Below are 17,173 nucleotides of genomic sequence, written 5' to 3'. Positions count from 1 at the left end.
TACGTGAGCTATGGGATGTATGAAAAGTGAACGAAAACATAGTACCGGGAGAGAGCTGAAAACAGTTATGACAGCATTTATGCAGGTAGTGCGCAACGAAAGCTTTCATTTTGCTCTCCACAATTCCCTGTTTGGGCATCTCAATTAAAGAACATGAAAAGGGCAGTGTATTTTATTTTGCATTGATCTGATTATCATATAGTCATCTCTCGTATAATACAGCGTACCATGGCTTGATGTGTCGATCTCATTAGGAAACGTATAGAGCAGAATGATTTAATTCCACAATATGGCTGTTCTTAGTGTTGATGCACTTTCGTAACTACACTGAAAAACACAAAATCAGTATGTACATATAGAGATCGTTAACATAAAATATTATCATTTTGTATGGTTTTCACTTCAGACTTTTTTATTTTGAGAGAGAAAAACACAGAAGTCCAGTGTTTCAAAATATTTATTATTGCAAATAATTTACAGAGATGTGCATTGTAATATAATGAAACTTTATAATATAAAAGATTTCTATATACATATGTATTAAATCTCCAGAAAGGAAACCATTTGTTTAAAATATTTCAGTTGGAGTACACTCCTTCACTATTATCAAGTATTATGGGATCACATCCAGCAATTATTATGAAACAGTCTTTCATAGAATAATATTAAATTCACAGTTTGCAGAAGATGGATGCGAGTGATTCCGTTTTTGTTGTTGTTGTTGTTCAATGCACAGGACGATTGATTTTCCTGTTCACTGCCTGAGTCTCTCCAGAAGCAGAAATTTTCGTTTTCCACAGCTGTTTGAGGACCTACATGATGATCAGGCTAGCTCCTCTCGGTTGATTATGTAGGCTTGGAACCGACACTGTCATACAATCTCACAAAGAAACTGAAATACAGAAAGGGATACATGATTATCATTTCCACTAACCGTATTTTGAATATTTCATGAAAACTGAAAATTTTTACCAGACTAGGATTTATTTCATAAAAATGTTTTTGTTCATTAATGTCTGTTTCCAGGTGAGAACCACATTTATACCGATGAAATCTCTATGCCACCAAACCAACGATAAGAATCTGAATATCAATGGAGATTCCACAACACTGACTGAAAACAGCAACATGCAGGTAAGTAATATTTTAATTGCTTTCAAAATAAAAATGTTTATCGTCTTTGCATATGAGTGTAATTTACAAATTAAATAAAAAAAATCGCATAAAATTACTCCTGTTACATCTATTTTCTCTGTTTAAGTTTCAGCTTATTCTTATAACATTTTCTTAGTAAATACCTGATAAACGGTGCAGTTAATGGTAGTGCATCATAAATAATTATTTTTCAAATTTCTCTAATTGCCACTTCAGACTTAGGACACTCTCAAAAGTAGTTTCACAGAGATACGATAATCCTCATTCGAGTTGTCTTTCACCTTATCAGTACAGAACTTCTCTCCACACACAATTACATTTTTGCTGCAAGAGTCTTCGAAGATATTACAGAATTTGTTATCAGTTGTAAAGGAACACTACAGTACGTATCTCATTATGGACTGTAACCTGTAATGGTCTAATCGTACTTATAGTTCTCTTAGGTTTGGTTTAGCTCATGGCTGAAGACTCTTCCACTTTGGGTTGTAGATTAGCAATCTTCATCGACTACAGATTTTATTTGGCTTGTGTGTTTCCGCCCCTTATACAGGAAAAGACGAATTTTTTGCGTCTTAAATGATTCTGTAAGGGCTTAAAACCGATCTGAAAGTAAATATATGTTGCTGCGTGGTGGGGTTTATTTTTCTGACGTGAATAAAATTTATAGTTTGGGAATCAACAGGTACAACCACATTGTGGAAAAAAGACTTAACTCATGAAGCATCAATTAGATTTTCTGTGAAATACCTTGTGTTAGTAAAATATATAAGAACAAGAATAACAATTTGTGTGCTACACAAGGTTTAGAGAGCAGTCATTAAATAAATGATGTAATTCTACAGATGAATTAAGATCACTCTATGGATAAAGTAAGAGTCAATAAGTATGAGACTTTTCAGGCGACCAAGCTTGAAGATTGATGCACGGAACAACACTTTAGTTGGAACTGATGAAAACCAGCATCTGGAAATTTGTGCTAAGGTGATTTGGGACCAAACTGCTGAGGTCATCGGTCCCTAAGCCTACACACTACTTAATCTAACTTAAAGTAGCTTAACGCTATGGACAACACACACACCCATGCCCAAAGGAGAACTCGAACTTTCGGTGGAGGGGGGGAGGGGAGGGGGAGAGGGGCAAAACAAGCATTCTCGTACAGAAAGTAGAGTTACAATATATCAAAGTTCGGCCTGCGAACACAAATGTGTGTAAACTGCTATATGTACATGGAATTTTCTAAGATAAGGGAAACTTTCTAGAATGCAGTGTGGAAAAAGATACCTAAAATATTGTCATTAATAGGAGCAAAATAGAGATACAAGCACGTGATGGGTTAAAGATGCAAATAACATTTATTACAACAGGAGGTCAAGAAACACTATGCCATGACATAAGCCATGTAAGCCAAGATTGTAACTTGCCACTCTTGCTCAAAAAAATGTGTGTGAATTCCTGAGGGACCAAACTGCTGAGGTCATCGGTCCCTAGACTTACACACTACTTAAGCTAACTTAACGCTAAACTCACACCCATGTCCGAGGGAGGGCTCGAACCTCTGGCATGACTCTTGCTCAACTTGTACAGCTTGACAAAGAGGGAATGATGTTAGGGGATGATAATTCGAGTTAAAGGGAAATAATCAGTAATTAAGTCCACAGTATACATTCGGTTGAAACTAAGGCAGACATTCAACATGTGTAGAATGAATTTAACAGCATGCTGAAGCAGCACACTTACCACCGACATCGGGGATAACAGTGAATTAAAGACAGTAGTGATGAAGAGTAATCAAAACGTTGAATGTTAACCCGTAAACCTAAGAATTGGGGTGTATGCGGCAAAATAATGTAAAACATTTAGTATCTCAGAAGCAAAGGGACATCAGCATCAGATCGTTTAAAGCTGTATTCGATGAAAAATATCTGCTTGTATAAAATGATTAGAAGGACGCTTCTGAAACTGCACGAATGGAGTGCAGCTTTGAAATGTGGATTGAGCAAAAAACGCAAAACATGATTAGAGGTATATCACAACGAACTGAGAGAGAAATAAGGTAACAGAAGGAAAACAAAGTAATTGGTATTTGTACTGTGATTTATACGAGTAGATGTGGTTAAGTTGGCACTGAAGTGGAAATAGAGAGGAAATATTTTGAAGTGCGCAGAAGAACTCTTGATTAAGTTAAGGAACAATACAAGGAGAAACAATGGAAATGTGAACATTCACAGCCGGCCGGAGTGGCCGTGCGGTTGTAGGCACTACAGTCTGGAGCCGAGCGACCGCTACGGTCGCAGGTTCGAATCCTGCCTCGGGCATGGATGTGTGTGATGTCCTTAGGTTAGTTAGGTTTAAGTAGTTCTAAGTTCTAGGCGATGGATGACCTCAGAAGTTAAGTCGCATAGTGCTCAGAGCCATTTAAACATTCACAAATAACTTGGAGAACATAACAAAAATTACGGTGTAATAAACGAAGTATTTCAAAAGTAATGGTCAGTATTTTGAAAATCAAAAAGAGAGAAACTATCAAGTACTTTCCAATGCCTGTGGTCTACAAATTCGTAGTTTATTAAAAAGGGCATTTGCGTTTAGAAATTTGTAGAAATGTGTAATCAAGACTTCGCGAAGAATGTTAAGGCAAGTATTCTACTTGCTGCTCCTCAGTAAGAATGTATTGTCGAAGTGTCTGTGGAATGATCTACGGATTATCTCTTGGAGATTTGAAGACTTCCACAGCTGCTGATAGCGTTCTCAGTGCTACGTAACCTTTGATTTGGTGTTACAGTGTCGCCAGTGGCATTTTGTGCGACCGTGTGTAGAGGAATCCATGAGAAATTTCTTGAGATGCGATGATCCAGGCTCCGTTCCGTTTCTCAACATACGCCGTATCGTAACCTATATACCCTATATTATGGAGGAAAAAAAATTATTAGGAGCACTGTCATTGGTAAAGCACAACTTCTATTGTCGCAGTAAAGGAATATTTTCAAAAATACATGGAAGAACAGGTAATTCAAAACTTTACTGCTCTGCTGTGATACCACGTCGAGTTACGACGTATGGATGATTGTGTCCAGAAACTAGAATAACAAAAGCTTGTTTCACTTACGAGTGACGATTGATGTCAGTCGGAGCGTGAAGGTTGTGAGAATTAAAACCTCATAGCAAATGAGTCGAGGTTCACCTGTGTAGAGTATAATGTTGTTCCTTGTTGCTGTCAAATTCCGAAATGAAGCATACGAAGAGCTTATACACAAATATTGCACTTAACTGCGGGTAATACAGGTGAAGAGTTGTAGGTCTGATGATAGCCTTACGTTTCTATGACTGTGTAGGTTCTAGGAGAATAACTATTCTCGAAGATGCGTGTTTGGCGACAACATGACTGATGATAGTATGCTTCAGGTTTTGCGGTATGAACTGGAAACATACTGGTTCGTGTTTATCCTGGCATACTCTTCCTTTTTCTATTATTTTTGTACTGTATATTGTAGTAGTTCATAAACGATAGAACGTCGGACCACTGGTCTCGAAAATGCCATGTTTATCGAATTTCTACGTTGCAATTATAATAATACTGTGCTCATTATAATGTATTGATTATTAATTTTGAAATATTTTGAATGCAGAACAATTCCTTACCTTTCATACGTCAGTAGTCGATCGATTGGTTCTATGTAGCCCTCAGCACTTTCCTGTTTAAAGCCTTATGCTATTCGTTTCATCCCCACGTAACTACTTCACTCAATATGTTCTCTAATCGGTCTTACGTATTCCTTCCTTTGTTACCCACTTGTGACTTTTCCCTCTGCTGCCTGCACCTAGTTAAACTATTTCTGCATATCAGAACAGAATGTCCCTCTAATCAGTTGCTGATTTTGCTGGTGACCTTTCCGTGAACAGATAAAGAAGTAATCGAAGGAAAGTAAGAGGAAACAACAGATTACGAAGAACAAAATCTGGTACGTGGTACTCTGGCGTTATGATACTTTTAGACTTGCGCTGTGTCATATTGCAATACTTCCTTTGGATCTGGGACCAGAGTTGCTAAGTACTTCTACAGTCTTTCCATAGCTCCTACAGCTGTCAGTTCTTGGTATATTTTCTATGCTATCGCACAGTTTTAGCCTATGAATGTTTACGAGCACCTATTTAAGCTTGTTAACTCTACGATCATCTAAGATCTGCGATAGAAAGTACTGCCATGTTGGTCTCGTATAGGTGTAGTATATAAATCACGATCCACCTTGTACTTCTCAGTTTAGAAGTCATCTGTAATTAAAAGTGTAAAATTTGACAGTTGGCGGCTAAAATCGTGTATATAAACACTCAACGTACTTTGTATTACTCAAGAGCACTTTACGTGACTTGTAAGTAGATGTTGTACAGTTTTAATTATGGAAATGACGTGTGCAACCAGAATTACAAGACTTAGGACATTAGGACATGTTTTATGTAGAACAAGTATAAGAGACAAGTATACCCGTACTTGCCATTGCAGATTTTTCACGATCATACAACGAATAAATTTTTCTATACAGTAGAAAATTGCCTAAGACCGAAATTGTGCAACAGCAAGGAGGATAATTAAAACTTCTCCACGAAAAAATAACATTTTGCAGACAGATAACCGAAATGAAAGCAATGGTTCTGGTGCTTGCATAGCGGTGTAACACAATTGAGATTTTGATGGAAAAAGTGAAAATCAGAGGCATATCAGTGTTCTACATCTTACATATTCTGAACCTAACTAATGTCGCTGCCCGCTGTTCACTTCCACTCAAAAAGCCCAGCGAACCGGAGCAGCAGCGGGAATGTAGCAGTTACGCCGGGCCATCCAAGACGACATCTTTAGCTGCTTACACATTGTGTTTGAGAGCTGACTGTATCAGCACAGCCCCGAAATAAAGGAGCAAAGCAAAATCACGTGAGACGTGGATTTATCACAGCAGAAAGGGGCGAAGAGGCAACCACTTCTGAGCAAGTAGATGTTGAGAGTGTTGCACCGGCCGGTCTGGCGGTCTGGCCGAGGCCCGAGCGGTTCTAGGCGCTTCAGTCGGGAAACGCGCCACCGCTACTGTCTTTTTTTTTTCCTGGTTGTTGTTTGAGACCGCCTCGGTGTGGCGGTAACATACCAAGCGCTTAACAGACAAATGGTTCAAAGCACTATGGGATTTAACATCTGAGGTCTTCAGTTCCCTAGACTTAGAACTACTTAAACCTATCTAACCTAAGGACATCACACACATCCATGCCCAGGATTCGAACCTGTGATAGTAGCAGCCACATGGTTCCGGCCTGAAGTGCCTAGAACCGCTCGGCCACAGGGGCCGGCCGTGACAGACAAACTGTCACAGTGGCATATTACCGAAATCTCTATTGTCAGGCTAACACTCTTCAGTTGGACATTCTTGCCACGCGAGAACGCCGCAGCCCATTTCACACAGTACACCGACGCAAATGCTGCTTCCTGGGCTATCAACTTTTGTGTCGCCTTACATATATTCCCGATATTCAGTTCTTGGTTTTCCTCGAATAAAGAAGCAATTCGTAGCAGGTGTTTTCAGAATGATGTCGCTGCAGCAAAAATACAAACGGCTACAACCAAGGTCTCCGCCAAGTCACTCACTGTGGAAGAAAAGACAAGGCGCATACCGAGAGTAAGGTCCGATCGGTAGTTTAATGTAAACCACAGTGAAAATCCGATATAACTTTGCATAGGTGTGTTGGGCAGTGTCTCCAGTATGTCCGTCGATTGCGCTAAGTCTGTCTTTTCAGGTCTGAGCGCCCAGTGAGCACGTAAACACGCCTAGAAAACAGTGTCTCCCGCCAAATATGAGTGCCCGTGACAAATTTCGCCTGATTTGATGCGGCCCACACAACATAACTGTCATGCATTTTCTTCTTCATGACATTTCACGACCGCACTCTGCAAGGGCAATGAGGACACCCCTACAGTGCTTTCGATGAGAAGTGTTTGATTGCCCTCCATACTGTCCGGACTTAGCTCCCTCTGATTTCCATCTCTGCTGACGTGAACCGCTGACTATAAAGTCAATATTTTGGCATAGACAACGAAATGAAGATCAGCGTAGAGAATCGACGAAAAGTGCAGGCCACTCCCTTCTATGTCGAGGTATTGGAAAGTTGGTAGAACGCTACGACAAATGTATCAAATTGGGTGGCGACTATGTAGAGATGTTGCTGGAAGGTGTGGCTAAGTATTACAAGTAAAACACTTTTGATTTTCACTGTGATTTCCATTTCGCGACCATCGGACCTTACTTTCGGAATACGTCTCGTATGTTGCATTGGCAGGTGAATGCGTAGAGAAGGATGAAGTCCAACACCAAATTTAGGGGTCGCAAGCTCATTTCCTTTTTTTTTATGGTAATAATTATAACTTTATGACTACTCTCGTCTCGCAATCAGCGGAGAAAAAACTGACAACAGTGGGTGGCATGGAATCGTTCAGAAAAGTGTCGTATTTGATTTTATTTCATCGTATGAACCAACAGCAAATTGTAACTGAAGACCGTACTCCCGAAACTCAACAACTACAAAACATCCAAAGATGTATTCGTGTACTTGTAAATGCAGTATATGAATTTGACGAAAACTTGCTATCTGCCTCTTTAATCTTGGTCAGAGAACTGTGAAATATTTCTACATTCGACATCTACAAATAACGGGTTTTGCCACATATGAACATCTACTGCTTCTGGTATACATTTAGTCTTGAATTTCGACAAAGTAGCAGACTAGCTCACATTCTAGGTTGCCAGTTACGTGCCCGCTTTTAGGATATTTGGTACCACTGGAAAGGATTTCAGAAACCCGAAACCCTAAGCCTACCACCACGCCATAATGAGGTTCTAAATCATCATGGCACCTGTATAGTTCTGGGCAAGGTTTGCCACGTGAATCATTTCAAGACCACTGCTAACATATTACTAAAAGAGAAGCATCATTTAAAATGTCTGAACCAAGAGTTCTTATTTACAAGGATGTACCAAACAACTCGAAGCCATGTTCATTTCTCCTTCGATCACTGTTGAAGTGAAGAAAAGTAACATAGTATCAAGAACGCTCATCTTCAGTAAAATATAGAAAACATGAGGATTTCAGAAACAGCTGTGGATGTTAATAAATTAAAGAGATTTTTTGTTACGTCATCAGGAGACGTCCGAGAGTTGTGCGGGAACGCATTAGGGCTGTGGTCGTCAAACTCTGGCTCGAAGCCCGTATGTCGAGGTGTCCAGGGCGTCGCCGTACAGTGTCAATATTGGCTCTTAATTTAAAAAAAAAAAAAAGGTTTGACGACTTATGTCCTATAGTATTGCAATGAGCATGAGAATGAAAATAATGATGCACAGTACCTTAACCAACGCATTTATTTAATTGCTATTTTTTCAAGAATTAAAAACAAAATAAAACATTACGACAGTAAAATAATTAATCCGTAGATGTTAAGTTTTTGGGAAAAAATTCATGGTTTTTACGTATTATTAATTCACAGCAGAAAGCTGATATAAAATTTTTTCCATCGTTGTGTTATGTATTTCTGGTCGTTTGTGGAACGTAATTTTGTAAGATATAAGAAATGTATACTGTTGAAGTATTTTACTATTTTCTATATACATAAATGAGCTAGCAGACAGGCTGGGCGCCAATCTGCGGTTGTTCGCTGATCATGGTGTGGTGTAGAGGAAGGTGTCGGAAAGAAGTGACTGTAGGTTGATACAAAATGACCTATGCAAAATTTGTAGCTGGTATAATGATTAATGTAGGAAAATGTAAATTAATGCAGATGAGTAGGAAAAACAAACACGTGACGTTTGGGTACAGGCACTAGTAGTGCCCCGTTTGACATAGTCAAGTGTTTCAAATATCTGCATGTAACGTTGTGAAGCGATATCAAATGGAACGAAAATGTGAGGATTGTCGTAGGAAAAGCGAATGGTCGACTTCGGTTTATTGTGAGAATTCGAGGAAGGTGTTGTCCATCTGCTAAGGAAACTGCATGTAGGACACTAGTTGGACCTGTTCTCGAGTACTGCTCCAGTGTTTGGGATCCGCACCAGCTCGTATTGAAAGAAGACATCTAAGGACTTCAGAGGCGTGCAGCTAGATTTGTTACTGATGGGTTCGATCAGCGTGTAAGTGTCACAAATGTGCTTCAGGAGCTCAGGTGGGGAAGAAGGAAGGAAGAAGATATTCATTTCGAAGAACACTACTGAGAATGTTTAGAGAAGCGGCATTAGAAGGTGACTGCAGAACTATCCTACTGCCGCCAACATACATTTCGCGAAAGTGCCACATAGATAAGATACGCGTAATTGGGGCTCATATGGAGGCGTTCAGACAGCCGTTTCTGTCTCGCTCTATTTGCGAGTGGAACAGGAAAGGAAACGACTACTTGTGGTACAGTGCACTCTCCTCCACGCACTGCACTGTGGCTTTCGGAATATGTAAGTAAATGTAGAAGTAATTGAATAAAGTGTGCTCCATGAAAATTTATTTTTTTGTGGTTGTTCACTTTTGTGAAAACAGTCCTCAGTTTAGAGAGTACAGTCGGTTTCTGCTGGCGGGCTGCGAACCTCATTAGAATTTGCGACATCGTCGTCCGTCATCGTGAGCGTCTTTCGGCCTCTTACCGCTGGGTTGAGACGTCTTTAGAGCGAGCAGAGCTCCTCGCGACTGCCGAACAGGTGGTGCCTGTGGTGGTGCCTGCTCCTGGCGCCGCCGAACACGAACAGCTCCGTGTCCCGGCCGGCCAAGTGTCCGTTCTGCGGTTGGCCAGCCTGCTCGCAGCAACCACCACCACCACCGCCGCCGCCGCCGCCGCCGCCGCCGCCATCACCAACAGGACACGCCACACGACGAGACGCCGACCCCCGGAGCAAACCTGAAACTTATTTCAAGTGTCATTCATCATCTTACTTACCATCAACCCTATATCCAGTTCCTGAAAGAATGGAATTCCCATGCAGGCGTATAATAGATCGCTTTCAAAGGTCGTTGAAAGTCGCTAACTGCTCTCGTTGTCAAACAGCGGATTAACGTACTCTGGATAAGTTACGCTCCGTATTAAACAAAAACAAGTTTTTTACGCATCTCAGTGTTTGTGACCTCACATTTCCTGAACTATGTCTGCTACAAAGATATATTTGAAAACATTGGCACAATAACCAGATAAGCTACTTTTATGTAGTTTCAAGTAAAACACGAAAAACTGTCCTGAGACTAGAAACATTTTTTCATTAGCCCAACCTTTCCGAACCTTTACTTAGGTCAGAGCACATCAGATAACTTATTAAACGCCAAAACAAATATTTATTATAAGAGTTATTGCATTTTAAAGAATGAACTGGTCTCTCTCTTGCATCAAACAACTTCGCTTTATGAGTGTCATGTCAACTGAATAAACAAGTATCTAAAGCAACAAGATCACGACTTTACGGGTTACTGAATATTATCAGCTGTCTTACAAATGCAAAACGTATATACTATAGTAAGAGTTACAGCTTTGGTGGTTTAATAAGTTCACTGTGCTTCTGTTTCTGACAAACTGGGTGTAGCATCCGTAACAGAACTGTCCCATACCAACTTATTAAGTCCATATCTCAAACTTGCGCGTCCTTCTTGCCAAGCTTCAAGACATCTTTATGTGCCTCAGATTTAACTGGAAGAGGCACTCTATGTTGTTTTCCTCGGCAAAAATTAAAAATTGTTGATGTTTTTTGAATGATGATACTGGTTGTGGTAACGGTGCACTACAAGGAGCCAGATTTGTGTGCTCACTGTACTGGAAGAACCTGTACTTTGAAATACAGTGAAGAGCCAATGAAACAGGTACAGCCGCCTAATATCGTGTAACGCCCCCGCGAGGACGCAGAAGTGGCGCAACACGACGTGGCACGAATTCGACTAATGTCTGAAAAAATGTTGGAGGGAACTGACATTACGAATCATGCATAATTTTCCATAAATCCGTAAGAGTACGACGGGGTGCAGATCTCTTCTGAACAGCACCTTGCAAGGCATCCCAGATGTGCTCAATAACGTTCATGTCTGGGGAGTTTGGTGGCCAGCGGAAGTGTTTAAACTCAGAAGAGTGTTCCTGGAGCCACTCGTAACAAATTCTGGACTTGTGGGGAGTCGCATTGTCTTGTTGGAATTTCCCAATTCCCAAGTCCTCCTTAATACACAATGGACATTAATGGATGTAGGTGATCAGACAGGATGCTTACGCACGTGTCACCTGTCAGAGTCGCATCTAGACGTATCAGTGGTCCAATATCGCTCTGGTTGCACACGACCCACAACATTACAGAGCCTGCAGCAGCTTGAACAGTCCCCTGCTGACATGCAGGGTTGATGGATCCATGAGGTTGCCTCCACAGCCGTACACGTCCATTCGCTTGATACAATTTCAAACGAGACGCGTCCGTCCAGGCAACAATGTTTCCAGTCATCAACAGTCCAATGTCGGTGTTGACGGGCCCAGGCGAGGCATGAAGCTAAGTGTCGTGCAGTCATCAAGGGTACACGCGTGGATCTTCGGCTCTGAAAGCCCATATTGATGATGTTTCGATGAATAGTTCGCACGCTGACACTTGTTGATGGCCCAGCATTGAAATCTGCAGCAATCTGGGAAGGGCTGCAGTTCTGTCACGTTGAATGATTCTATTCAGTCGCCGTTGGTCCCGTTCTTGCAGGATCTTTTTCCGGCCGCAGCGATGTCGGAGATTTGATGTTTTACCGGATTCCTAAAATTCACGGTACACTCGTGAAATGGTCGTATAGGAAAATCCCCACTTCATCGCTACCTCAGAGGTGCTGTGTCTCATCGTTCGTGCGCCGACTGTAACACCAAGTTCAAACTCATTTAAATCTTGACAATCTGCCATTGTAGCAGCAGTAACCGATCTCACAACTGCGCCAGACACTTATTGTCTTATATTGGCGTTGCCGACCGCAGCGCCGTATTCTGCCTTTTTCCATATCTCTGTACTTGAATACCAATGTCTATATGTTATTTGTCGCTTCAATGTAGTAAACCTCATTATCAGTTTACGTTATTACCTGTAACGTTATTACGTTGAACTGAAACAACAGTTTTGGTTGGATAAGAAGTCTAAAAATAGACCGTGTGTAACATCAACTACAGTGAATTTTTTGGGAGTATTTCTGACGAGTTTTTCCAGTCATTTGGATGGTATAACTACGCCTTTCACAAGCCGAAATCTGAAACTTGTTTGTTACAATGGCAAGGTAATTCCCAGAAGTGTCTGGTTCTTACCACAAACACCCGACATTCACGAGTCTGTTGCCTATTTCATCCTGAACTGTCCGCATCAAACTATGATGTCGTAGTAAGATCTCATTTTCGGCCAAAAGGGAACGTACCGGAATATTTCAACAATGCCCTGAGTTTTGCAAGTAACTTTAGTGGTGTCTGTGGATAATGTCTGCTAAATATATCTCGGGAACATACCATCTCCGATTTCCAGGCAGTTGCCGCTGTAGATCACAAGTGGTCTCATTACGAGGCACTGGATGAATACAGTCTGGGTACGTTACGCTCCATTTTAAGCAACAACAAGCCTTTCACACTATTCAGTGTTTATGACATCATATCTCACGAAGTATGGGCCATGAAATAATTTTTCAGATACACTCAGTGATGTACGTGGATACTGTCTGGAAACTGCTACAAGACAGTGTGACGCACGCACCCCGTCCTCCCTTTCTCGTAGGCCTGAGTCCATGAGATATAACGTCATAAACACTAAAATGCGTGAAAAACTTATGCTGCTTGAAATGGAGCGTAACCCATCTAGACTGTATCATCCAGTGCCTCGTAATGAGAACACTTAGTGCCTTCCAATAAAACTTTAAGCATAATTTCAGTTCTCTCTTAAAGTTTCTCTCGGTTACACGCTTAACATCACATATTTATCACATTAACGCATTTGTAAAGCTGTTTTATGCAAGGAATTTCGATCCTTTAAAGAATCATGGGTTTTACTGGTTTACCAGATAACATGTACACATTCTTGGTGTCTCTAGTATGGGAGATCCCTTCAGGGCCATAACTAAACCTCTGTGCAGAGCACGACATTCGCCCTTGAAGTTGTCTGTCGGCTATCCTGTTACATGTATGAGTCACGGACGTGTGCTAACACCAAAAATAATCTGCAAAGCATTCGTTTCAAAGCTTCCAGCGAATATTATCCCTGAGTGCAATCAACTATTAGCCAATATCGCCTCATCCATCCCACCAACATCAGCATCAGACACTAGCTACACTTTGGAATACAAAAGAATTTTCTTTAAATATTTTTATTTTTAATATGACCAAAGATAATTGATATTTAGCATTTGCAAGTGTTTTGTTAAATCACAAATTAGAGAGCCAAAGAGACAATTGGTACTGCCTATTTCTAACACTTTGTTTTTATGGAATGATGAGGCAGTTTTCAGTTCTTCACGGTTGCTACATACCAGTCCTTGTACCTACACTGAGTGCAAGCACTTGCAACAAAGCATGCTTCCTCTGCATCATTCCTTCCCTTAGCGACAGTTGCGTCATCCACACTCTGTACCCCATTAACAACCAACCAAGTTAAAATATGTGAACTATGCTTACTGTGTGTAAATAACATGATTGCTCGACTTATTAATTGTGAACTAACTGGAACTGGATTTCACGTATCCAAAGCATTGCCTCTTACCACTGTCAATTGTAATAATAATGCTGGTTAGGCCCTACATCGATATAGTAGCCATTACATGTTTATTGTTGTGCAGTCAATTAGTTCGTGTATCTCTTGCGAAGTCAATAATGCAGAAGTTTCTAGTCCACTGCAGGAAATATCTACAACGACGACGATGGCATTTTCATAAGATATTTAAGCATATTTGTCATGTATGTATCAATTTTACTGTCTTAAATTCTTGTTGCAATAGCCAATGTTTACGTGTAATGGGTAGACTATGTGAAGATGACTTTATTCATACCTTCGTTCGACAAATATCTATCACATTGTTGCACTCATATGGCTATTTTTTCAGACACACGTAATCACTGGTAACTTATGTAATGAGTATCATAGCCTTATGAAATAGTGGTAACAGTAATGATGTTTCATATATGATTTAGTTTTGTGCCCAAAATAGAATAGAACCCTTTTGTTATTTATTCCCAGAATATTTCATTTTACACTTCATGGGGTAATTATCACCACGTTACGAACCATTGCTTACAGGGAAGCTTATACAATTTGGGCAGCGACTCAGCGACTCACACGCCAAGCATAGTTCTCTGGTAAGTGTACATTCCTTGTGATGTGAGTGAAAACCTCACAGGAACTGAGAGGCAGGTATAGTATTTCTAACCTGTTGTTCATTGTGTTCCTCCTCAGATTACCTGACATTATATGTATGTGGCTCATGTTCCTGGACACTCACCACCCTTTATTTGAAATAATAGAGTCAAGAAGTATATCTTATTTTAGAAATATTTAAAAAATAGATGTTAACGAAATAAGTGTGTGTGTGTGTGTGTGTGTGTGTGTGTGTGTATGTGTGTGTGTGCGCGCGCGCGTGTATGTGTGTGTGTGTGTGTGTGTGTGTGTGTGTGTGTGTGTGTGTGCATGTGCGTGCATGTGAGTTTAATATTGGTGTTGTCATTCCACTATTTCCTTTTTGCATTGCTTTTTGTCCATACAATCTTTACATTCCAAGTCTCTAATTTCATTGCTTCATGTACATTCTATTTACAGCATTATTGCTCTACATTCTGTTTTCAACAATCTCGCTCATCTAGCTCTTTTCCTTTTTTCAGGGCATATCCACTACATTACTCATTTTGGCCATCTTGAACCATACACCTTTTCAAGATGCCAACACCGAAGTAGCCCCTTGGTTTAAATTATAATCTTCGATTTTCCTCTTTATTTCCTTCTTTGTTATGTTATCCAGCCCTGATAATATGCTATTCCTCCTCCAGTAGTCCATTTCCATTGTTTGAAGCCTCTGTTTATCATTCTTATTAATTTGGCAGGTTTCTTATCCAAACTTTGAAATATATCGTGCAACTCTATGTTACATCCTTAGGTTTTTATTGTTAGTTTTTTATTCCATAAGGCTGCATTTAACTGTCGGATAGTCTCTTTGCCTTGTCCAACATTACTTTTTACTTCTTTTTGTGCTCTTTTCACTAACTGATAAAGTTACTCCAGGAATTTTAAAAGCTTTATTTTCTTTTAAGGGGACACTCTCCTGAACGGGCTGCATTTGTAGCATTATCTTCACCCTCATGTGCAAATGATCTATAAATGAGAGGTAGCTCAAAATTGATACATACAGTTAGGATCATTATTCAAAGCATTCCCAAAAAAAATCATTGTTATATTTTGCTACTGAGAACTATATTTATAATAGTATAAAAAAGGAACATTATTTGACTGCAGTGCTATTTTCTTTGGAACCACAGCCTTTATAGCTTGGAAAAAGAGTCAGAGTACAGAAAACTTTCACATAAGTGTTTTATGCCCCCAGTTTCCTTCCATGATGCTGATCTGTGAAAAAGACAAATAATTTATTTTACTACAACAAAAATATTTAAAATTCTAGCTCAAATATCACCGACATCATCATTATGTCATAAGTTTTTCAGGAAATATTAGGTAAGGGTGGTAGAGGAGGTCATTCTAAACATCTGTATCAATTTTTGTGGTTTAACTTCAGTTATTTAGGAGAAAAGTGTACCTAAATAAGTTTTCAGTAAATCGCAAAAGAAGATTTACAGTTTTATTAACTTACCACTATGCTCGTTTAGAACATTCCAGCTGCATACTCCAGTTGTCCTCCTGTTTCCTTATCCTCCATACTCTTTCTCTTCAGTCTTTTCTTTATCCTTGACTGCTTGGTAGCAGCTTCTGCTGCTTCTCTGCTTCGGTTACCCGCAGCTTATCGATAGCAGTTAGAGCTGAAGCAATATTTCTTCCTGTCTGGATGTTTAGTTTCTTCACAACATTGCACCATCATTGAATATTGTTATTGCATCCATTACACCAAGCTTCAGCACTGTCAGCCGAACAAATACAGTTTTGGGTATTCTCTGCCATGTAAAGCTGCTGAAGCTTTCATTTGCATTCTGAGAGAGGCCATACACACATTTTCTAAGTAGATTTTTATTTGCCAGATCCCTCTATATAGGCCTAATTGCCTCCATTACAGCAAGTGGTAAGGAATGCTTGTGGGTATATTGTATGCCTGTAGCATTGCTGAACTAGTACTTACACCACAAATCTTCCCCTTTTGGACACAAACCATGCTGTGGGGTTTCATCTGTTGACATTCTGTGAAACGATGTTGCCCAAACAGCTCGTCTAATGTTTTCCAAATCTCCTACATTTCTCCTTATTACAAGTTCATAATATTGAGTCAGAGAATCAGTTTCACTTTTTGTAAGACGATCTGGACCACCTATGTGTTTTCTGTCTGACAGTTTCTTTCCACTGAAGTCTTTAGATAATTTTCTCAGCCAAGATCCCATTCTTTTTTGTATATGCCCAATACATTCAAGCTTTTCTGTCAGTGTGTCCTCATATGGTCTGTCATTAACAACTGTAACGTGTCCTTTACAGTCTCCATCCCCAAGGTAGCATACACACTTTCACCACGACTGACCTCCCATCTTCTAAAAATGTTTAGAACTCCTTCCGTTTCCATGTTTCCACTTGGGCCATCAAAGTAATTTACACAAACATGGGTGTCAATAAATTTACCTGAACAACCCTGGCAGTGCATTGTTAGACATTTATAATCTAGTATCTTACCAGTTTCAATAAATGTGGCAGTTACAATCCCATTCAGAGAAGTATGACCTCTCTCTGCCAAGATGCATCAAATGCTGCTACAATACCTGTATTCTCAGACAAAGTTACTGCTTCTTCTGCTGCTCTTTTCATTGAATGTTCACTTGCACCACATAAAGCATTAAGTATTG

General features: G+C 40.0%; 1 protein-coding gene across 3 annotated transcripts in view; it reads right to left on the bottom strand.

Moving 5' to 3' along the window:
• Positions 1–441: 441 nt before the first annotated feature.
• The window catches only part of LOC126418442 (prolactin-releasing peptide receptor-like), a 981,871-nt gene continuing 965,139 nt past the window's right edge, over positions 442–17,173 (bottom strand). For 2 of the 3 annotated variants that reach the window (XM_050085202.1, XM_050085203.1), the window contains 2 exons: positions 9,810–10,066; positions 442–892 (listed from right to left, as the gene is read on the bottom strand). In XM_050085202.1, coding sequence (XP_049941159.1) covers positions 9,828–10,066 — 239 coding nt within the window. In that variant the 3' untranslated portion in view covers positions 442–892; positions 9,810–9,827. The remainder of the gene's footprint in view (positions 893–9,809; positions 10,067–17,173) is intronic. The other variant, XM_050085205.1, reaches the window with a different exon arrangement.

Source organism: Schistocerca serialis, chromosome 9 (assembly GCF_023864345.2).
Source record: "Schistocerca serialis cubense isolate TAMUIC-IGC-003099 chromosome 9, iqSchSeri2.2, whole genome shotgun sequence".
In the NCBI taxonomy this organism is placed as follows: Eukaryota; Metazoa; Arthropoda; class Insecta; order Orthoptera; family Acrididae; genus Schistocerca; species Schistocerca serialis.
This window is presented reverse-complemented; position numbering and strand designations above follow the sequence as displayed.